This window comes from Fundulus heteroclitus, chromosome 23 (assembly GCF_011125445.2).
Source record: "Fundulus heteroclitus isolate FHET01 chromosome 23, MU-UCD_Fhet_4.1, whole genome shotgun sequence".
Classification (NCBI taxonomy): Eukaryota; Metazoa; Chordata; class Actinopteri; order Cyprinodontiformes; family Fundulidae; genus Fundulus; species Fundulus heteroclitus.
This window is the reverse complement of record NC_046383.1, coordinates 931098-954366: the sequence shown is the minus strand read 5'-3', so window position 1 is coordinate 954366 and position 23269 is coordinate 931098. Positions and strand designations below refer to the sequence as shown.

Sequence of the window (23269 nt, the reverse complement as noted above, 5' to 3'; positions counted from 1 at the left end):
TGATCATTAAAAAGAAATGTTGATCATATTTAGTATACTACTGCTCCTCAGGGAAGAAAGTAAGTACAGGCAATACAATGCAAACACAGATATCTGTAAGATTATTTTGTGTTTCGTTGATTTTATTCTTGTCAATTGCTTCTTTGACTTTTTTAGGTTTCACAAATGGTCACAACTTTATTACAAAAACAATTGGTGTGGGGCAAAATGTGACCCTGACGTGTTCTCGTCCACCGACCCATCAGTCCCAAAGTATGTTTTGGATCAGATTCACTTCTGGAAACTGGCCTGAATACCTTGGACAAACAATAACCCTTGATTATGACAGGATTACCAGAAATCGTCACTTTACATCAAAACAGGAGAATAGAACATTTATTCTGCATATTAAAGAAGCTCAGTGGAATGACACTGGGCTTTACTACTGCATTAAAGTTGAAAACCTAAAGCTGGTATTTGTGAATGGAACTTTTCTAAAGGTCAAAGGTATGTAAAATATTTCTGTATTTAAATAAATATTCCAAGGCGATTTTCTATTTGGTAATATTGTGACATGTGTTTTATTTGATTTTTGTTGTATTTTCAAGGACAACAAGGAGGCATCTCTGCTTCAACCCAGGTGCCTCTTTCTGATCCCCTCTACCCAGGAGACCCAGTGACTCTACAGTGTTCAGTTTTATTTGACTGCAAGGGGACAGAATGTCCAAGTGATCACAGGGTCTTCTGGTTCAGAGCTGGATCAGATGAGTCACATCCCAGTGTTATTGATGTTGATGGAAAAAGTGGAAAAGAATGTGTGAGGAGTCTTGAGGCACCTAAATGTGTCTACAGCTTCTCGAAGAATGTCAGTTCCTCTGACACTGGGACTTTCTACTGCGCTGTGGCCACAAATGAAGAGATCATTTTTGGAAATGGAACTAAACTGGATGTTCAAGGTATGTACTCAGCTGGGATGGATTAAAAACGGCTCAAACATTTAAGGAACATTTCATAATAAATTTTAATATTAGCATTTATGCTTCATTTTTCTAGAGCAATCAAATCTTTGGAAGTCCAAAATACTTTTACTCTTATGTGTGGTTGTGGCTGCATGTCTAGTTGTCATCATGTGCCTCATTTACATCTTGAAGAAGAAAACCCATGATTTTTGCAATGGTAGGTTTCATACATCAGTTTTGAGGTGTTTTATGGAAATAAATCACAGATTTGTTATGGGACATTTGGTCTTGTAATAAACAGATGCTGTCACAGGACATGGTGCTCAGCAGAAGGAACAGGTACATTAAAATATTGCAAAGCATTTATTTGCTGCTTGTATATAAATTAATATATGCTTTTCCATGCCTTATATATATTTTTTACTTTAAATACTCCTCCAGGAAAACTCTTTGGTTTATTGTGCCCAAACCTTCACCAGGAGCAAAGGTGGAAAAGCAGAAAGAAGAAAAGTAAAAGTGACACATGAGGAGACAACCTACACACGCATCAAGGATTTCAGGATTCAGTAAAAATGCCTTAGATTCCGCAGCTGAGGGTGGTTTTTGTTTTTGTATGAACTCTGGAAAATGGCGAGTGGAACTTGTTCAGAGGCTTGCCTTGTACCATCTGAACCAGTTGTCTTAATATTAAAAAATCATGTATTTCTTTACTGTTTATTAACCTGCATTCATTATACAGTTTTCTTGTCTGTTTTTGTGCTATCTTGACTTTTGCCATAGCTATTGTGTAATATATTTTTTAAATGTATATTTCTTTAGGTAAAAATTTGATTTATCAAAGAGCAGTGTGCATGCAAATCTAATTTGCGGCTTCTTAATTTCTTTTAAGTTAAATGGATTTTTTATTACATATTTTGCGTAGTGTGTCTTATTGTGCTCATTTTGTTTTCCTGTAAAGCTTTTTTCAACAAATATTTAAAAAGGAATACAAAATGTTTTGTTGTGAGCGGCACAGTCCATTTGGGTTTAAATTCATAATATCTTCACAGTTGGATGATTACTATTTTACAGAAAGATTCAAAATCTTTAAAAGTTTAAAGACTCACTTTATGGAAATGCATGTAGATGCACACTTTAATTTTTTTTTGCCAGTGTTTTGTTCTATTAAAAATCTTGTTAAATACATTGTTTCAATAAGTTCAAATTTGTTGTTTTTTGTCCTGTTATAGCTCTATCAGAATACAGTTAAGTCAATTAATCATTAACTGGTATTTATCATTTTCAGGATGATGAATAACAAAAATCTATGGTAATGTAGGATTTTCTAAAAAATAGGTGTCTCTGGCTTCTTTAAAAAAAACTACTGCAGATAATTTCTGATAAATGTTTTAAAAAAAATATCTGGACTCTATTTGCAGCTACCATTCACACACACATGTCAAAAAGACTGAATATAAAGAGGATTTTCGCCCTCAGTAAGTGTTGGCATCCAAAATGCAGAAAACATAGGCGGCAGTACATAAAGACTGCGGTTGAAATATGTTTTTCATGTTGTATTTTTTCATTGTTAACATTGACCTTATAATTAGTATGTGTCTGTAAATATAATCCAAGGCTATCAATTAGGGGAATGAAAAATAAATTTTAGACTTTTAAAATATTGTGAGTTTCGTTGACTTGACCTTATGAAGTGTGAATATGTGCATCTTCTGTGACTTAAACATTGACACATTGTACATTTCCATGAGCCGTGTGCACAGTTTTCATGTTATGCTTTAGCCGCGAACCAGGTCTTAATATGAATTTTTCATCTGCTTCTTGTGGAAACAATTAATTGGTCTCAAAGATTTTGATGCATTCACAGCTGTGCTCACAAATGGGAACAATTGATTATTTTCTGGAATTACTAGAGGTGAATTATCTATTTGAGGAAAATGTCAGAATGTGTAAAATAAAATCTAACAAATCTAGGTTATCTAGGTTCTGGCAAATAGGTTCTAGTATAAAGTAGTATAAATAGAAATCCAAACAAACAATTGTCTCAATTTTTGGGTAATACATAATTATCAAATTGGCTCCTACAATCATGAATAAAGAGAGGGTGCTGCATCAGTTACATATTTGAGGAATGTATTTGTTGACTCTGCATTCCACTATGCTTTTATTTGATTAGCAATTTGCGTAAAATTGTAGATTAATTAACCACTGACTGGAGTATTTCAATATATTTAGCAGTAGTGAGAGAAGATGCACGCAAAGGAGTTTGTTGATTAAACTAACTGAGACATCTGTGCTTACTGTCAGATGAGCTGTCAGAACCTTAGGTTAGCGAACAGATGAACTTCGTTTCAAGAGGTTCTGGGGCAGTAAGAAGTATTTAGAGCAAGATGAGTATTTTTCTAGAAATGCTTTGATATTCCTGACGTTTTAAATATGTTTTTTGCCAAATGCTAAAAGACAGGAGGATGTAACAAAGAAACCATATGATTGGATTATTGGGGTCAAAAAGTGGCTCAAGTACACAGATGCACTACAAATGAAGGCTACAGTCTTCAACGCAGTGGTCCCAAGTTCAAATCCTGGCTCAGAGCCATATAGAGCATCTCTTCTCCTTCTCTCTCCCCCCTTCGATCTGTCCAGCTGTTGAAGGATAAAGGCCACTTGAACCAAAAAAAACTTTTACCCAAATGGGTGAAAGGAATTTAGTTTCAGAAGACCATCTATGGTTAGTAAAACTTGTTTTGGTCTGTTTTTGCTGTAAAGGTCAGTGACGCAGCAAATATAAATTATAAAATAAAAGGTACTTATCACACGTGTTTTCTCTAATTTTGACTCAATATTTCAATACTTCCATTTCATTTAATATTTTTTGTGTAAATCTAAATTAGTATTTTTTCAACAGTGAGGGGCGATGGCCTGATGAGTGTTAAATATGTGCCCTTTTAAACGTTTGACTTCTATGTGGCTTAATGCTGGTCTCTACCTTAAATATTCTTCAAATCTAGATTAAAACCAACTTCCCATTCCTCATCTTGAGACATTTTTCATGTTGACTCTCCTATTCTCAACTTAGAAGTGAATATAGCTTAGTTATTGGAAGTAAATTTATACTAGAGTAAGTTTGGGTGGTGTGAATGTTGCTCTGTTGTGAGCTATCAGTATAGAAACACTAGTCTGACTTTGCTCTCAGTGTTTCAGATATACTACAAATTAAGTAGATTAGTGAGTAAAGTTAAGAGTGTTGCTTTAGTTAGAGCTTAAATATTCAACGGTCACATCTATGAGTTTTTTTGTGGGCCTGTGGTGGCTGCCGGGGCTGTGTGGGAATGGAGGGGTGTTGGTCAGGTATAAAAGGTTTGACAATGAGAAACCCAGTTTACCACCAGCCAACGGTAACTCATTGCAGAGCTTTGTGCATGTATGTCGGTATGTGGGGTTGGATGGAATCATGCATGCTATTCTATATCCAAACGATTCAATTTTATTATAGATTTCTGTGGGCTTTGACAGAGCCTCTGAAGTCTAAAGCTCTTTTATGAGTTGCGCAATACCTTTAAATTTGCAAAGGCCATGAGCTAATATGCCCACTTTTTTCTTTTTCCTTTTTATTGTTGAAAATACAACTAATGCTGTTCTTTGACAAACATGTTTTGTATTTAAACTTTCAAACTGAAGACTTAGCACTTCCTTTGGTCACCCAGCAAACAACAGATAAATACAACTGCAATGTGCAACGTTCAAAGAAGCCATACCTCTGTGTATGCGAGTGGAGACGAGTATGGTGCATTTTTACCCTGAAATGGAGCAACCTGTTGTTGGGCAATTATGATGGTTAATTAAAAAGTATTTATGAAGACTTATAAATAGCAATAGCAATAAATAATAATGATTAACCAAAGCTTTGTAGCCAGAGACTCTGCCTTGAGACAGAATTCCCTTTACACAAAATAAGCCCAAAAACTGTTATTTATACAATATATGCGTGGAATTATTAAATAAAACATTTCAACCTTTCAGTTAATGTGAATGAGCCTATACATTCTCTACCTACTATCGTGATCCTTGGGTGTTTGTGTGGACAATGAAGAATAACCACACTTTTGAGATTAAATGGTAATATCCATGCCTCTCAACTTTTGAGGAAAGTTGAGAGTGAGATTCTGGTTGTTGTTGGGGAGGGGGGGGGAGTTAGGATGTTTTATGTTTGTTAAAAGGTGAAAAAGAGTTGTTGAAACAGAAAAAACTGTAAATAACTGAATTTTTTTAACAAGATGAACAGACACAGCCCCTTAAATCATATTCCCAAACAACATAAGTTACACATACATACATACATACATACATACATCTTTATGAATTGTGTTGTTTTTGCTTTTTTAATCACAGTTGTTGGGGGGCTCCCATTTAAAACATGTGGGCTGAAGTCCGGCCATTTTGACAGTCATTATTGAGGATAAGGTGCCATCCAGTGCCAAGCTGTTCCTGGTCTTTGTCTTGTTCATCCCTACCGTAGAAAAAACTAATGTTAGGTACATATATACCCGCACATTACTTACCATATTCTTAAGTGATGACACGGTCCCCCAAAAACCTTCAATTTCAAATGCTGCAGGATCTGGTATAGGGATGTCCATTAACTGATAGTCAACAAACTCCTCACTCAATTTGAGTGGAAATGTTAATCATCGCTGCCAAATTCAAAGCTATCTTACCAAAATAAATATTGATGACTGCTCCCTCTGTAGCAAAAGGTTCAACATAGTAAACGATGGCAGAGTAGCTTGATAGAACAGAAGGTAAACTTCAGTCATGGGATTTGAGAACATTTTCACAAGCCTGCAAAATCTAAGTTGTTTGCCATCTGTGAGAAAGGGCAACAGGTTGTTTACGTAAAAAATTTTGTCTAACTAGTACAGAGTATTTTTGCATTGATAATAATGCAGCCTACTTAGTGATTTGAAGTAGCTTGTGAGTGGACTAAACAGCTGCAGAATGCAAGTCAAACTTCACTCCAGGCCTAGCCATCTTATTGAAATGTGTGGAAGTACTTTTATGTAATTTGTATGTGTGCAATTCACAAAATTATGTAAATAATGTAACATTCAATGCAAATCCCCTACATGTTTTAGTACAACAGCGGTGTTAGTTTGCACATGCCTGAGAGGCAGTGGCGGCTGGTGAAAAAATATCTTGGCCAATAGATTTCCCTGCCTAACCCAGTACATGAATTCAAATTAAAAGTAGGAAAATTACTACAATTCCACAATAAGAATTTAATTCCCTTCTCAGAATCAGCACTTTACGGATCAATTATGAATAATTATAATAATAATTATTATTATTAGTAGTAGTTATTATTAATATTATTAGTATTATTAATTATTGTTAAAATGAAATTACATGAAATATGAACTCTTGATCTTTCATGTTTCTTAATGCGTTCAGAGAGGTGTTTTAAGTCTGTCTGTCCAGACTGTGTCCACGTCAAATCACTCCGGTCACTTTCAAAAAGAATACAGGGAAAACCAAAAAATTGCATTAGCTGTCCCACAGGCTCTCAGCCACGACTTACGCTGGAACCAACTCCTGCTAAAAGTCCGGTTGTAGGATTTATCTTTTTCCTCGGTTTGCTGCGTTAAATTTATTTTGGGCTTGTCAGGTCCCAACTCCATTACATGGATTTTTTCCACCATCATCCTTCTCGTGAAAGTGTAACTCAGTTAGCTAGACAAACTACAATTAACCAATGCTAATTATGCTATTTATATCTATCATGTACCTTTGCTTCTTGTGCTGTCATGTCTCGAACAGATGGGGCATGATACTGTGCTATTGGGCTGGTTGTCTGAAGTGCTTGTTCCTTTGCCTGATGCCTTTTACTTTGTATATGTCTGCTGACATCAGTAACACCTTGATGGGTGCCTATGTTTTCCTGTCTGCAAATACTGCACCAGTAAAAGGAGCTGTTAGCCCCTGCAGTAATAAACAGTCATATTACTGTCCGTTCATATTTAAATTTATATTGGTTGGTGGCTGCCCCACAAAATGTTTTGATTTTTGATGTCTTTAATGTCTCAATTGGTCCCTCCTCATCTTCTGCCTCACTTGATCTTCTTATTCTCTCAGCCTCACTCTCATCTGCTCTTTCCTCGTTTACCTCCTCTCTTACTGTATCAGTTGCTTTCTTCTTCGTTATTGACATATTTGTGTTACTGTTTGCATTCACATTCTCTGTTGCCTCGTCTACGCCGGCCCTTTTAGAAAGCTGATGGCTGGCTTAAAAAAAAAACATAACTGTGCTTTGCCTTTTCCTTCTCCCTGACACCTTAAAGGAAACAATACATTTAAACTGAGTTTTCATTAATAAAGAAATCTGCAATACTGAACACTGTAGTACAACTAGATTCACACGATAGTGTATGTGCAAATCATTCAATAAAGTTGCAAAGTAATAGCTACAGATTGTTTTCTGAATTCATTAGGCAATTTCAATAATTTCAAAATAATAAAACATTACGACTTACCATTTAATTCACAAGCAACACAGACCGTAGAAGAGTTTCACTTTGGATGAAGGGGGAAACTGTTTGAGTGGTCCTTGTAGCCGTCTTCCCTGTACTCCAGGACGTGTGGAAAACATATTGATTTCGCCTTGACCGGAAGCGTCTGTACGTGTGTGCATTTTGAGAGTGAGATTTTCATTGTAAGGGTGACATTTTGTAAATTTTGTGTGTGAACATGTGCAATTGATGAAATGCGTGTGTCACACGATCAATGCGTGACAGTGATCATGATAATATCTAACGAAATATCTAATAAAAGGAGGCCTGTCATTTCAACACCTTGGCTCGAAACCACAAGAAAGCTCTGAGATGTGTTTTTGGGTGACTGTGTGTCTAGGTTTACCCAGCAGGTTAATGGGTAAACTATGAGCAGCTAAAAAGCAATAGCCTACCTAGGGTAAGCTATGAGCCGCTAACCAGTGAGCTTTGATCAACAGCCTGTTAACCAGCCAGTCATTAACACCACAGTGTGACACTAAATGTATTTCTTATCTAATCTAATTACTACCATCCTGTTCAGTAACACTTTTTGTTATACTGGGTAACAATGTTCTTCCATACTGAAAGTAGTCAATGCATTTTATATTCACGAAAAGTAGGTTAGAAAAATCCTTCTCTGTGGGAGCTGCATGCTTCTAAAAACTCCAACTAATCCTTGCTGTTTGGTCAGGAGGGCATGTATTTGTTAGAGTTTCATTCCTGCTCTCTCACCCATAGACTTTATATACTCACCCCTCTAAGTCCCTCAACTTCTGGGGGAATTGCCTTATCTATTGGTTTTCCAATATGCCCAACATTCTGACATGCTCACATAACGCCAGTGTGTGTGCACTTTCATTGTTAGTTTCTAATTGCTGGCTGCACATGCACACTTCTAGGGTTTATGTATCCAGTTAGCTTAGCGGTTAGTTGTTCAGACCCGTGGCATGACCAGGCGCTGAGCCAGCTGTGCCCGCCCTGGACTGGAGGCTGTTTTTTTTTTTTTTACCTCGGAGTGGCCAACGTTCTAGTAGTACTAACTTTGATTTGTCAATCATACAGGTCAACCAATCAAATCAACGACTGAAGGCTACATGCAAGCCAATTACAGTTGGAGAGGGGCGGGTCACTGAGTCATACATTTATAGCCTTGCTGTGGTCACCATTGGTGTCGGTAGTGTGGGATGAATATTCAGTCTTATTACCAAACAATTACAATAAGTGACAACACAGCAAACGAGAGCGAGCTGGAAGCAGCGCTATTCATTTCTGTTTGAAATGTCAGCATAGAAGTCATCACTGGAGTAAACATTCAGGCTACGACAGCTAGGAGCACAAGGAGCAGAACCAAGGAATAAAACTCTGCAGAATTGAAGAATCATCGGTTACTTGCAGGCAGAAGGGAACTCTGCTTTGTTCTGGTCCTAGTGCTCCCTGACTGCTGTAATTACAGAACCTCTTCTAGTATGCATTTTTACTTCAGTCAGTGTTCAGCTGACACCAGCGCTCATGTTTATCAGTGTGTATGCTTATGCTTGACTTTTGAGTCAAAACACAGCACTACAGGTTGTCGTATATCACTGTTAGTTTCCAGCCCAAACCCAGCATAAAACCTGACCAACTTAAAAGAAAAAAACAAGCCCAAATCTCAAACTTTCTCATGTTAAAAGCGCAGAAGTATTAAACACATCAGAACATGCCTGTAATGTAGGTAGGACCCAGTACACAACCAAGACAAGTCAGTGACGTTTAAAAGCTGTGTATTAAGAGCAGAAGCTCGGCATCCCGCAGAACTATCGTCTGCGTTTGAGACGGGAACTCCTGGAGGCAGAATCAGCTGGTTAGTGATCTGGTAACTTAGATTGACACACAAGTATTGGGGGTCGATCACTAACCTTTGTTGAGTCTGAGAACCGCTGAGAGTCGGGTAGTGAGGGTGGACTGGGGCAGACTGAAGGAGCTTCAGGCTTTCAAAGCTACAGGCATGTAGACTGACTGACAGGCAGGCTGGCGGGACTTAGAGGGCTTTCCTAGAACGTAATTCCAGGCCGAGGTCCAGAGAACAATCCAAAAGGGAGAATCCAGAAACAAGGTCGATATCTGGTCTGGGTCCAAAACAGGCTGGGTTCAGAGAATCACTGGGGTTTGAACGATTCAGTTACTCACGAACGGAGAGGGTCGGGCACACAAGCAGGCGGTCCAGGTTGGCAGGCAGAATCAGACAGGGAACAGGCAGCCTCTGTATCAAAAGCAGAACATGTCGGATAACAGGCAGGCAGGCAGACAGACAGAATCAGAACGCTGGACAGATCTTATGGGAATGGCTAGAGACACTCTGGCACTGATGGCTGGTCCGAAAGCTGGTCATATGGTGGTGAAAACAGGTGGAACCGGTGAAAGCTGATTGCAGGCGGGGTGGAGCTGAGCAGATGTGCAAAATAACTGATCAGACCAGCATCAGTGCCGAGATCAGTACAATGCCATTAGCACACAACTGCGCTGAAGCAAAGAAAAAAACTTCACGCATACAGGCTCCACACAAAAAGTAAAATCAGACAACCAAATAACACACAAGATCACCTTAACAATAATGATGTATCAACCGGAAAATAACATATTAATAGCTTACCAACATGAGTTGGAAATCTACCTTAATATAAACTTAGATTCTCTTACAGAATATAGCTCAATCAATATGAATATTTTAAAACTTTTTCAAATAAATTATTAACCCCCCTTACAAGTATGATTAAGGAGGCATTCCAAAAGACAGTACTTCCTCAATCGTTAGAACTTGCAACAATAACATTGCTTCCAAAACCTGGAAAAGATGTAGAAAAGTGTGGAAATTATAGACCCTTGAGCCTCCTCAACTCCGACTATAAAATCTTGTCTAAAATAATAGCATCTCGACTGGAGAAAATAATCCCAAAAATTATTCATGCAGATCAAACAGGCTTTGTTAAGAACCGACAGGGAGCGGACAATATTCGGAGGTTGTTTCATGTTATTGATATTGCTAAAAGACAGAGGTACCCCCTGGTAATACTTTCTATAGATGCTGAGAAGGCGTTTGACAGAATTGAACCTGATTTTCTTTTTGAGACCTTGAGAGCTATGAATTTAGGTGAAACCTTTATTAGATATGTAAGAACACTCTTCAATAGCCCTAGATCTCAGATCTTGACCAATGGGGTTCTGTCAGACGCCTTCTCGCACTCCCGAGGCTGTAGGCAGGGCTGCCCAAGTTCTCCTAGCCTATTCTCCATTGCAATAGAACCATTAGCAATTGCTATCCGTTCTGACTCAACTATTACAGGTATAAATGTAAGTACAGAAGAACATAAAGTTGCGTTGTATGCAGATGATCTGTTAGTATTCATATCTCAACCGTCTAAATCCTTTCCATCTTTACTGGCATGTCTTGAGACATACAGTGCAGTCTCTGGCTACAAAGTCAATTATTCCAAAAGTGAAGCGTTTTCACTTAATATGACAGAACAGGAGACACAATTGCTGCCTGGTTCATTTAAATGGTGCTTAGATGGTTTTACATACCTTGGCATTAATATTAGTTCCTCGTATGATCAAATTTATCGAAAGAATTACACATCATTACTTCATAAAACCAAAGCAGAACTGGAGCGATGGATGGATCTCCCATTATCTTTGATTGGCAGAGTTAATTCAATTAAAATGTCTATATTACCTAAATTTATTTACTTATTTCAATGTGTCCCCTTAAAAGTCCCAATGACATTTTTTAAAGATTTGGATAAAGCAATATCTCTATTTTTATGGCAAAACAAGGTCCCAAGAGTTAAACTTTTTACTTTACAGGCTCCCTATACTAAAGGCGGATTAAATCTTCCAAATTTCAGAATGTATTACCTAACCTCCCAGTTCCGTACTTTATGGATGTGGATTTATTCAAATGGCAACGATGTGAGGTGGATCTCGATAGAACAACAAGAATTAAAACTTATTTCATTAGCAACCATCCCCTTTTTGAGTTCAAAAAAGCAACTTACTACAATGACATCGAATCCTTTAATTTTAGCTACCTATAATGCATGGCTTCAGTTACACACTCTCTTGAACATTAAGATACAACTGTTGGTTAACACACCACTTAAAGATAGCCTCAGCATCCCCCAACCTATAGCAGATGGTATACTACAAAATTGGGTCAGAAAAGGTATTAGGTCAGTTGGTGACCTTTATACCAATAATGTCTTTGCCAGCTTCGACCAATTATCTGAATTTTATGACCTGCATAGGCACAATCATTTCAAATATTTACAGGTCAGACACTGGATTAAGAGCCAAACAGTAGAAATATTTCCAAATAAACCAGAGGAAACTCTGCTTGAATCATGTTTATTAGATCCTAAACGTACCACTACAAAAGGACTTATTTCATCTGTTTACAAAATTGTTCTTGACTCTTCACCAGCTTATGACAAATACTCGAAAAAATCTAAATGGGAGTCGGACTTAAACTGCAACTATGATGACAAAAGCTGGAACAGATTACTAAATTCATCTCAAACCATATTAACATCAACAAAACATAGACAAATTCAATTCAATATTCTTCACCGCATATATTATACCCCATATAGGTTGAATAAGCTGAATGCTAGTATCACTGACAAATGTCAACGATGTAGGATATCTGTAGGGGATCTTCTTCATATGCTTTGGAGTTGTGTACGCTTGCAAACCTACTGGAATAATGTAACTCAGGTAACATCAACAGTTTGTGGGCTTTCTTTAGAACCTGACCCTAGGATCTGGATACTTGGAGATGTTACGTCTTTGAAATTAAATTCTTGTAAGAAATACTTTGTTTTGTTAGCATCATCTGCAGCAAAAAAGTGTATACTTAAAAATTGGAAATCTATGGAGCCTCCAAACCAGAAACACTGGATCAACGAACTGTTATCGTACTGCACTCCTGAAAAGATTCTCCATTCAGTACGGGGGACATTGGCTAAGTACGACCGGATATGGACTCCCTTCCTGGACATTTTAACCACCCTAGACCTGAGAGACTGATCAGGATTGATCTTTACTGGCTTGTTTAATTCCTGTAATATTTTTGTTGTATCCTTTACTACTTATCCTGGCCTTTCAAAAACATGGATAGTGCTCAATGCAATGTTACTAAGTGTGTTGCTACATAGAGAGAATGGGTGAGGTGGGTGTATTTTTATTTCTATTTTTTTTGGGGGGGGTGGGGGGGTTGAAAAAGAATAATATTGTACCCTGGATGTAGATTTTGTATGGACATACATTCTGAATAAATACATATATTCAAAAAGAATATAGCTCAATCAAACATTTCTCTTTCACGCAGCCATGAAATATTTTTAAGTTGATCAGCAGAACTCAACCCCTCTTGGAGTGTTTACATTGACCAATACAATTTCATAGTGACACTTGATTAACCATTATTCTTTTCTTTGTTTTATTATAACTATTAAATAATGAATATTATTCATTATAACTATTATTCATTGATGATTTCAGATTTAACAGATTCAACTAATTTTAAAAATAAATTGACCAGTAAAATGAGTTCAAGGAGATGGCATTTTATTAAAATGTTTAGTTTTCTGCCAGACATCCACAACTATTTTGAAATATTTTGTTAGTAATTCTTTCTGAAAGCCCAACAAATGTTTATAACCTGCCTGTAAGCTATTTTGGTTCCAGCTCAATGTGTTCGAAAGAAGCCTAATTGGATGGAAACCTGCCTAATTTGGCAACACTGACTATGCTATTGCTTTTTGTTAGTTCTTTTAGATTTTGGGATTTTATTGAGAATTTCTTTCTTAGCACTGTAGGAGTAGTCACAGAGGCACTGTTCAGCCTGAAGCATATAAAATGTTTTTTGAAAAAGTGTGCCCCCTCCCTCCCTGTAATCTGTTTGAGCAGCTGGGTCTGCTCCACTGCTCTCACCGTAGACTTTGAACATGGCGGAGAGTCACAAAAAGCAACCCACGTTTATCTTAATGAGAATAATAATAAGAAGGATTTAGTAGAGAGAAGTAAGACCAGAGTGGATTTGGGAGATTATTTTTCACACGATCTCCCCGAAGAGCAGAAGAGCAAGATAAAACGGACTTGCTTTTGTGGAGTTATTCAAAAAGGGACTTGGGGAAACCTCTGGAAAAATCGCCGACCCTAGCTTTAAGTTTTGTGCATTTTTCAGAGTTTTTCCATGTGTTTCATATTTGCATTAATGTGTGTAATAAATCAAACCTATTTTATCACGTCGTCTCTACCTATCACTACCTTTATTCTTAGCATTTTTGCACAATATGAAGTTGCATGAAATAACTGCATATAACATAAATATTTTGTACAAGGATTTGAATATTGTGCAACATTATTATGTTAACAATTCTAATTTAATGATAAAACATTTAAATTGGGGAAATAGTTGTGTAGAAGAGAAGCCCCAGGGTGGGAAATTCTGACACAACCAATCAGATGCCATGACTCAGAACACCACATCCTACTTAAATGTGAACAAGTGCCCAAACAAAGACAGTCTCAAAATGATCCTGTTGTGGGCCACACTTCTTCTCCTTCATCAAGGATGTGAGTTACCCATTAATTTAACAGTGTAATTTAAGTGTTTACTTGTCTACCAGATTAGTGCCTGCTCATGCTAACATTTCCTTTTTACTTCACAGTGTGGGGTGCTCTTCATATATCTACAAATTTGTTCACTTTCTCCTTTTTTATCTAATGCAGGTGCTTTGGTTCCAGTGATCACAGTTCATCTTGGTGAAGCAGTAACCCTTACATGTGATTTGCATGATGGTGGATTCAGACGTGGTAAACTGTTCTGGTACAGGCAAACTGTGGGAAATACTCTTAAACTAGTTGGAACATTTGTGAGTACGGACCCCACGTACGGACCAGATTATTCTGACTCAAGAATTAAAATTGTACGTACTGACAAAATGAGCAACCTGACCATTTTAAAAACCGTTCAAGATGACGAAGGAATGTATCACTGTGCTCTCACCGACTGGAATGAAAATGTTTGGCATGGCACCTACTTGTTAATAAAAGGTAATGTATTTCACATGCTTAAATATTCATCTTTTTATCGAAAGCTTTACAAAAACTGCACATGTCATTACAAGAATACAACATTTAAGTACAAGAATATTTGCTAATAAGAATCAGTTATGTTTTTTCTGGAATGCTAAGATACACTAAGAATAGTGAACAGTTTTTATCCACTTTAGAATGACTGAAATTACCATTTATGTTTGCGTTCAGTCACAGGCGATTTATTTAACCAAACAAATACACTTTGCATTGTAACACATTACATTTATATTTAAGGTGGAAAAAGTAATCTGGAAGACAACAAAATATATTTCCTGCGTATAATACAGTAAAGTGTTTCTGTAAAGTCTAGTTTGAGTAAATATAGAAACAGATATAGATACAAACCTCTAAATACATCTAGTGGTCGTAAAAAAACCTCCCATTTCACATTTTTCGGTAGCCAGGAAAAAACTAAAAAAAATATCTAAGATTTGGAGTAGCAAAACCTTTTTTGATTGTAATTGGCTATGCTAAAAACTAAAAACCAGCTGAGATTTCTGGTGTTGAATATGTAATTGGAACCGTAGTGTCTTCCAAATATTGTCAGATAACTTAATTAAAGTCCATTTGAACTGTTTTATTTTCTCTTTTTGGAGAGACTGGTCATTGACAGAAAACGTTAATGCTTTAAAAGCACTGCGCTCATGTAATAATTATAGTCCCCAGGAGCCCAAGTAAAAACAATTTTTAGCCTTTCAACTTAAATAGTATTCTGAGGTTTGTTGATAATATAATATTCTAAATAATGTCTGATTTGAGCAGGATTTTTATAAAAAAAAATAAGGTTTGCTTGTCTGTCTTTTTTCTTTTTAAATACAGTTTAACATAACAAATGTAATTCAATAAAGCGCCTTGTTTAATATACTTTAGATAATAAGACTTATCACCTGACAAACTTTGATACACACAAACCTTCAAAAAGGAGACAGCAACGAGCTCAAACTGTCTTAGTGTCAGTTTGAATCGGAGGAAATATGAGCTATTTTTTGTGGTTTCCTAATGTTAACACACATCTGTTTGTTTGAAAAGCAATAGTTACTTCTCTTTTCACACACACACACACACACAAGTGATAATACCCAATATTAGTGTGATTCTTAAAATTCGCACATTTTAAACGTCTCAAAGCCTCACACAATACTAAAAGAAGTAAAATGTTTAAACTGCAATTTATAACATTTTGTATCGGCAGGAAACAATGTGGGGACATCAAACTACAGAGTAGTTCAGAGCTCCACGGTATCAGATTCCCTCCATCCAGTTGAGTATGTGACTCTACAGTGTTCGGTCCTCTCAGACTTTGAGAGCAAGACTTCTTCAGGAGATCTCAGTGTCTTCTGGTTCAGATCAAATACGTCTGACACAGATATCATCTACATTGAAGGAAACAAAACGGAAAAATGTCAGAAGAAAATTGATCACACTAGATGTGTATATAACTTCTCTAAGAACATCAGCTCCTCTGATGCTGGGACATATTATTGTGCTGTGGCCACATGTGGAGAGATTCTGTTTGGAAATGGAACTAACCTGGGAATTCATGGTAAATACATCAAATTATATAATTGAATACTTTCAGTGCGTGATTAAATACAGATGTAATCTTAGCTATTAGCATTCCAACTAAAATCCCATAGCCATATTTTAGCCAATCCAGACATAATTTAAAAAAATTTCACATGTGACGTTTATTGTTTTTTCTTTTATAATGTTCCAGGATCCACCTGGTCACCGGAGTCCATCAAAGTTATTTATTCACTTTCTGCAGTCTTAGTTATAAGTCTGATTGGTATGGCTGTCCTCGCAAGCTCCATCAATGGGTTCAAATGTGGACATTGTCAAGGTAACTCAAAATGCTTTTCTTGTACTTTACTTATGGTAAATGATTGCATCTTTATTTTTTTTTACATCCAGAGTCCGGTAAGGTGCAGGGAAACTGTGGTCAGACTAGGCAACAGGTAAAGTATAAGGGGTTCTCTTGTCAGATGTATTATTGCATTTTTAAGTAACAAATGAGTTTCATCAATTCTTATTTGCCTTATTAATTTTCAACTGATCTTCTCAGAGGGATGAAGACAGAGCGATGTATTCTGCTGCCATCTTCACCATGATGAAAACTGACAACAAGAAATCAGCAGAGAGAAAGATGATGTTTGCTGCAGTTAAAGCCTTTGGCCTTTAAGAAAATGTTCTTCAACCTTGGTGCTGATTGATCCAATTCACGGCTGTTTTGAACTGTACATTACAACATACATTAAATGTATTGGAACACTTTTAATGAACATGATTACTAATTGCTTTTACTTAATATAGACATGTTTTCATCTTGTTGATATGGATATTACTGAAATCAAGCTTGTGTTGTATAGGGTAGTTCACGAGTGACGTCAGCGCTACATCCGGGTCCGCGGGTTTGGCAAAAAACAGAGGTGTTCTCGTCTACTACATGACAAAACGGGTGATTTAGAGCGTACTTTTAGTCAGTTTATTTTTGGAATCTAAGCAATGCCTACGACTTGTTGTGCTCCCGGTTGCACAGAAAGGCATTCCAAATCATCGGATGTACGTTTCTGTCGTTTACCGAAGGAGGAAGGACGAAGAAAGAAATGGATATTTTCAATGGAAAGAGCGCAGGCAGACACTCCCAATGGACTGGGGGAGCCATCATACTACGACAGAATTTGCAGTCTACACTTCATCTCCAGTAAATACAACTTAATTCTGCTCTAGTCATTGTTCTACTTAAATAGCGGCGGAGGAGAGGTGGCGATCGCTACACAGGGCGGAGAAGTGGCAGCAGCAGCCGCCGCTTTCTGAAGCAGCAGCAGCCGCTGCTGTTTCAGACAGTGGCTGCTCCGCCCGTTCAGCGGCTGCTGCGTAAACACTACACGAGCCTCTTCTCCGGCCCGTATAGCAATCGCCACCTCCCCTCCGCCCGTTCACGGGCGCTAGTACGTCTGTGTTTACGCTGCAATGTCGCCGACACCCCCACCCATTTTAACAAGACAAAAACACCAAAATTATATGTAGTAAACAGGGTTTTTTTAACCTACCGGGCGGGTCTTCCTCTCTGCTGAGACGCGGTCTGTGTCCGAAGCCGCTTTGTGCTGTTACACAAACATGTCTGAACATCCATCCATTTTCTGACCGCTTAATCCCTCATGGCGTTGCGGGCATTGCTGGAGCCTTTTTCCCGATATAAAATAATTGTAGCCATCCAGTGGTTTCAGGGGCTTTCATGCTCTCTCGTCTGTACTGGCCTGCGTGTTTATAAGGCAGCTGTATGTCGGGGTACGGAACACTTGGCCAGCATTTCACAGACTCGCTCCATCCCTTCAGGCTTTTGCTGTGTGGATCTGGCAATCTGATACCATCAACCATAAACTTACTCTTAAAACGATCTTGTGATACGTTATCTAAAGAAGAAAAATACGCGGAGAACTTGTCGGTTTCTCTGTTTTGTGTTCGCCTTTTGCCTACCAGTCCGGCGCGCAAGCGCAAAAAACCCGCATCAAAACAATAACAATGAACTACTCTATATCATCAACTTTATTCAGTAATTTGAATATTTGGTTTTTTGGATGCAAAAACACAACTCCCAAAACAGAAGCTCATTGTACAAACAGGAAATGCCCTTTGATGGAATCCAAGCAGATGCATTTAACTGTCTGGACCACCACACCTCAGCCTGTTATTTAAAAGATCCAGGGTTAGTGTCAGAATTATGGAGAACCAATCCGGCCATAATTAAGAATAAATTCAGAAATAAATTAAGCAATAAAATGCAGGGCCAAAAAGTTGATACAATTAAAATGTGTGTAACATTAAATGCAAGACATAAAAAAAATAAAAAATAATTTCATCAATTAATCAGCTATAAATATATATTTCTATTTAAAATCTCTTTGCTTTTATGGTTATTTTATGGTATCTCTTTGTGTTTATGCTTGTCTTTTTCAGATTAGCCAGAAAAAATATAAATATAATGCATGCAAGGATGTGTAATTAATTATATCTAAATTAATTCTATTAATTGTATGATTTAGTCATACCCCTTTTCAGACATGAAAGATGGGAAACTTATTTAATCATAACCATAGGTATTAACACCAGAAACCTTTCTGATTCCACTTTAAATTCCTCTTTACTTATGAGTCAATATTACTCCAAAGTCCATTAAGTAAATAAATACATAAATAAATGTTTTATTTCCTGACACTAGAGTTACATTTTTAAAATATGACTTATTTTGTTTGGAAATGCTTATCTTTAAAGTTGCTAATATTTACAGCAATAATAAAGCAGTTTGTTTAACAGAAAATAAAAAAATGTTTTTACATCGTTTTTGATAATTGCAGGCTTAGTACATCATCAGTTACGATAGATTACCTGACCATTACAAGGACGTGGCTGGAAGGCTGAGGAGCTGTTGAAGAGTTGGTTGAGGTCTGATGTTGATGTTAAGCAGTAGTGAGCTTTGGAGGGTGGGTAAGCAGGTGGAAGTTGATGGAAGTGTGCAATTGAATCCGAGTGGATCATCCATAGTCTGACCAGCCAGACTAACTTTTGCCTCTTTTCGATACGGCTGATGTTAGACTGGAACTGCTCCCAAAGAGGCCTTTTTCTGGGGTGGGGTTAAAAGTCGCAAAGTAAACCCATCAGAGAAACTGCAGACATGATGTAAAAAAGGCATATATATCGATAATGGTCCTTCCCTACACATTCTAGGCGTGTAGGTTAATAACCATAAAAAATATATTTTGTACATTAAATAGTTTGAGGTAAAAACCTTGGAAAAGAGGAGCCCCACCCCAGAAGTCTGGGAGGTGCAGTGGTTAAAAAAAGATTCCCTCTTCCATTCTCTGCAGCTTCCCTTGCTCCATTAAAATCTAAAGAAGCTATTTTACAATGATCCATGTTGAGTAAAAGGCTAAAAACCACACCACAATAAAACACACAATAAAAATAATAAAGAACCGGTACACATAATCTTAATCAAAAGTGTTTTCTAACTGTTCCCAACATTTTTTGTCAGTTTGTAAACATCTTGGTCTGAGAAACCTGACTCCTCCCTTTTCCTTATATAATGTCTGGCATAAAAATAAAAAGTCTTCAAATTTGGAAAAAAAGCTTTAAACTTTCACCCCTCTTAAACCCTTGGTCTTGTAGTGGATTAATATCTCACAATGCATGTATTTTTGTCACAGTAGTTAAAGGGTGTGCTTACATATCTCACAATGAATGTATTCTTACCGCAACGATTAAAAAGTGTGCTTTAACATGTATCTGGGGGAAATGTGTGTGTCTCAGTCCAGAGGTCAAGTTGAGAGTTAGAGAATTGATGCACACAGGCCTGGCGGAGGAGAAGTACATGATGCACCACGGAAACATTGGAACCAAAGATCAAATTATACTGTACTGTAAACAAAATTTGTATGGTGAAGGTCCGGAAAAGGAGATGATGTGCAGCCGTCCAGAATGGCCAAATGATGTTAACGTAATGAGGTGTTGTCATCTGGAAGAAGGTAATGATGGGTAGCCATTTTGTAAATGATGTTAACATAATGGGGTGGGGCCATCTGGACGGATGTAATAATGTGTAACCATGTTTTTAAAAAATATGCACCCTCGGGAAGTTTCCACCGATATGTAATAAAATAACAAAGATATCCGTGGAAAAGTAATTGAAAATACGTAATAAATAGGAGGGGCTCGGGGAGGAGCCCCCAAGACCCAGGGAATGTATATAAGCAGACCACTTTCTTTGTTTTGTCAGATGTTGACCGGTGAACATCTCATGTGTGGTTGACTTGTATTATTGCAATAAACCATACTGGACCGAGACCCAGCTGCTTCTGCTCACTTTTTTGACCACTGTTGGAGATTTTCAACTGCCTTATCAAGAACTTAGAATTTTTGAAAGACTTAGCACTAATTATAACATCGTCTGGAGGACATCCACGACAGTCTCATGAAGAAATTTAATAAAACTCAATAGAAATAGAAATTTAATAAAACTCAATAGAAATAGAGATTTAATAAAACTCAACATGATACCGTGGCTCTCCGCAGCTGGTCCGTGACACCAAACTGCCGTCACCGTCACTGCTATCAGAAATATATTTTCCTTCCATAGCTAGCTTGCTAAACAGCCTCCTGGCCTGGACAGCAGGCACCACCGTTTTCCTCTTACCACACATTTTACCTTGTGTAGGAGCCTCCAGCTCCATCACCTGTTCACCCTCACCTTTCTCCTCCACAGAAGTCACCACAGGCTCCTTTGACATTCACTTCCCTTCCATCTGCCTGCACCTCATCTTTCACTCCCTGAACTCCACACAAACCATTCACCTCACCACCAGTCTCACCATCCTGCTCTCCACACACACACACACCATCTTGCTCCATTTCACCCTGACTTCTCCCCTCCTCACCATTCGCTTCACAACTCTCCTCACCACCACACAACCACTATTTTGTGAACCAGATGATACATCCACACCAAGCTCTTCCACCACACTCTTCTGCTGGTCTCCAGTGACAGGGCTCGACGCCACGGGTCCCTCCGCAGCTATGCTGGAGTTACCCGCAGCTCCAGACCCCCCCCCCCCCCGTCGTGGCAGATACTCCAGCCTCGCTGGAAAACTCAACAGGATACCGTGGCTCTCCGCAGCTGCTCAGATGCTGCTCCACCACATCTGATGGGGCTGGTTCCGCCCGGAGTGGACACATTTTTATCAATTCTGTCAATTCTGTCAATTCAAATTGTCCACAATCTGTCAATTCAAATTGTCCACAATCAATTTCACCTGCTGTTGTGCAAATGAAATAGGCAACAGGTGGAAACTAGAGGCAATTAGCAAGACACCCCAATAAAGGAGGGTAACAACGCTGCAGCAGGACTGCTACCTCCGCTTTGTGCAAGGAGGAACAGGAGAAGCACTGCCAGAGCCCTACAGAATGACCTCCAGCAGGCCACAAATCTGCATGTGACTGCTCAAACAAAAACAGAAACAGACTCCATGAGGGTGGTATGAGGGCCCAACGTCCACAGGTGGGGTTAGGGTGGGTTTAGAGTTTGGGTTACTGGTTTTACAGTAAGAATTGTGAAGAAGATGAGTCATATCAAGAACTTTTCAGGCAGCTACGATCCGCCTCAAGATCTGGGAAGCTCAAGGTTCCGTCTGCCCCAAGATAAAGGAGAAGCTTATCCAGACCAACAAAATCAGGAAAAATAGCTTCAAAGCAAATTAGTCAGGCTACACCTCTGTCTGATGACAACAAGAACATGTGGCACAGTCCAGGTGACCCTGACACTGAGCCACTTGTACCTACGTAAACTGCTTTTGTCAGTTTAGGATTGATAATTCTTGTTTTCAATAAAATACCTCTGTTTGGAGACAAAATTCTACAATTCATCTAATTTTGTATTCATTTTATTTATATAATGCTGTGCACAACGGTATAGTTTGATGAAACACAGGGTAAATCTTATGACCAAAGGCTTTGTCATATGCCAAAGGTGTCCTACGATGGAAATCTGCATATTTATCTGATCAGATTCCCTTTTATAGGGAGAAAAACACAAAATGGGCACAGTTTTGGCCCATTTTGGCACAACTATGTCAAAATGTCTGCCTGGCACACTACTCAATAAAACCTTTGTGGAACAAACATGCTTCAACTGATTCAGTCCAGATTCTTTTGCAGTTATAGTCAAGATGTTTATCTATAAAGTCTGGGGCTTCTCTTACATTTTCTAAGGGGTTTTGATGATGTGTTGCAGTGTTTATTTAGGATAAAATTCAGAAGAGGCTCAATTTCTTTTTCTTTTTTTCTTTGTTTAATCATCTATAAATCAGACATGGTCACATTTGCAGCAGTGTTCCACCTGAACAAATTCTTTAATGGCTTTGAGTCATACAAAAACTAACGTTTACAATTCAAAACCCACGGGACGTAAAGGGTTAAAACACAAAAGGATTTTAGCTGAGTATTGGGTTTTCTGATTTTCTGGTGCATTAACATATAATCCTAAAAGCAACATTGTATTTTATGTTAAGAACTAAATGTGAACTGAAAAACATCCAGGTTTTACAAACCACTATTTTGAATCTATTTAAAATGTTACTTGAAACATCACTCCTGTCCTTTACCTGCATTGATTATGCCACTGCAATGTCACTGCAATGCAGTTTTCTCGTTTTTTATTTTCCTATGTTCTATTTATGCACAGCACTTTGAATTGTCTTGTCACTAAAATATGGTGCTCAATTAACCTTGCCTTGCCTTATTATTTTTTTATTAGCTCATAAAACAAAATTATGATAATTTAATTGAAAGATTTACACTAATATTCTTCTTGGGCAACGTGCCCCTGATGTGTTGGTGTGCAAATAAAATTGTATTAAAGTGCACATTAAATCAAACCTATTTCACCACTATTTCTCTGCCTTTATTCTCAATTTTTGCATGAGATGAAAATTTATGAAATATTTGTATATAACATTATGGATATTATAAACAATGATATGACAATTGTGTAACATAATTGTTACCTAAACAATCTAATTAAGACATCTAAACTGGGGAAATGCTAGTGTAGCAGAGAAGCCCCAGGGTGGTGTATTTTGAGACAACCAATCAGACGCC

At 37.8% G+C, this 23269-nt stretch overlaps 2 protein-coding genes across 2 annotated transcripts; both read left to right on the top strand.

Moving 5' to 3' along the window:
• The first annotated feature begins 254 nt into the window (after positions 1-254).
• Positions 255-1508, top strand: LOC105923013 (signal-regulatory protein beta-2). The gene is made up of 5 exons (XM_012858935.3): positions 255-486; positions 588-935; positions 1033-1155; positions 1240-1277; positions 1380-1508. Exons 1-5 carry the CDS (start codon positions 255-257, stop codon positions 1506-1508), a joined length of 870 nt encoding a protein of 289 aa, XP_012714389.2.
• A 12555-nt stretch (positions 1509-14063) lies between these two features.
• On the top strand, positions 14064-16862 carry LOC105923099. Its single transcript, XM_036127239.1, has 6 exons — positions 14064-14092; positions 14249-14572; positions 15810-16160; positions 16335-16460; positions 16532-16575; positions 16683-16862. The coding sequence occupies exons 2-6, from the start codon at positions 14461-14463 to the stop codon at positions 16797-16799; spliced, it is 750 nt and encodes a 249-aa protein (XP_035983132.1). The 5' UTR covers positions 14064-14092; positions 14249-14460; the 3' UTR covers positions 16800-16862.
• Positions 16863-23269: the final 6407 nt, after the last annotated feature.

Bases quoted from the DNA above. Each gene is read 5' to 3' on its own strand.
- LOC105923013 (XM_012858935.3), top strand. From the start codon at position 255: ATGTTTTGGATCAGATTCACTTCTGGAAACTGGCCTGAATACCTTGGA. The intron at 487-587 runs GTATGTAAAATA...TGTATTTTCAAG, and splicing joins AACTTTTCTAAAGGTCAAAG to GACAACAAGGAGGCATCTCT. The intron at 1,156-1,239 runs GTAGGTTTCATA...TGTAATAAACAG, and splicing joins AACCCATGATTTTTGCAATG to ATGCTGTCACAGGACATGGT.
- LOC105923099 (XM_036127239.1), top strand. From the start codon at position 14,461: ATGAGCAACCTGACCATTTTAAAAACCGTTCAAGATGACGAAGGAATG. The intron at 16,161-16,334 runs GTAAATACATCA...ATAATGTTCCAG, and splicing joins AACTAACCTGGGAATTCATG to GATCCACCTGGTCACCGGAG. The intron at 16,461-16,531 runs GTAACTCAAAAT...TTTTACATCCAG, and splicing joins CAAATGTGGACATTGTCAAG to AGTCCGGTAAGGTGCAGGGA.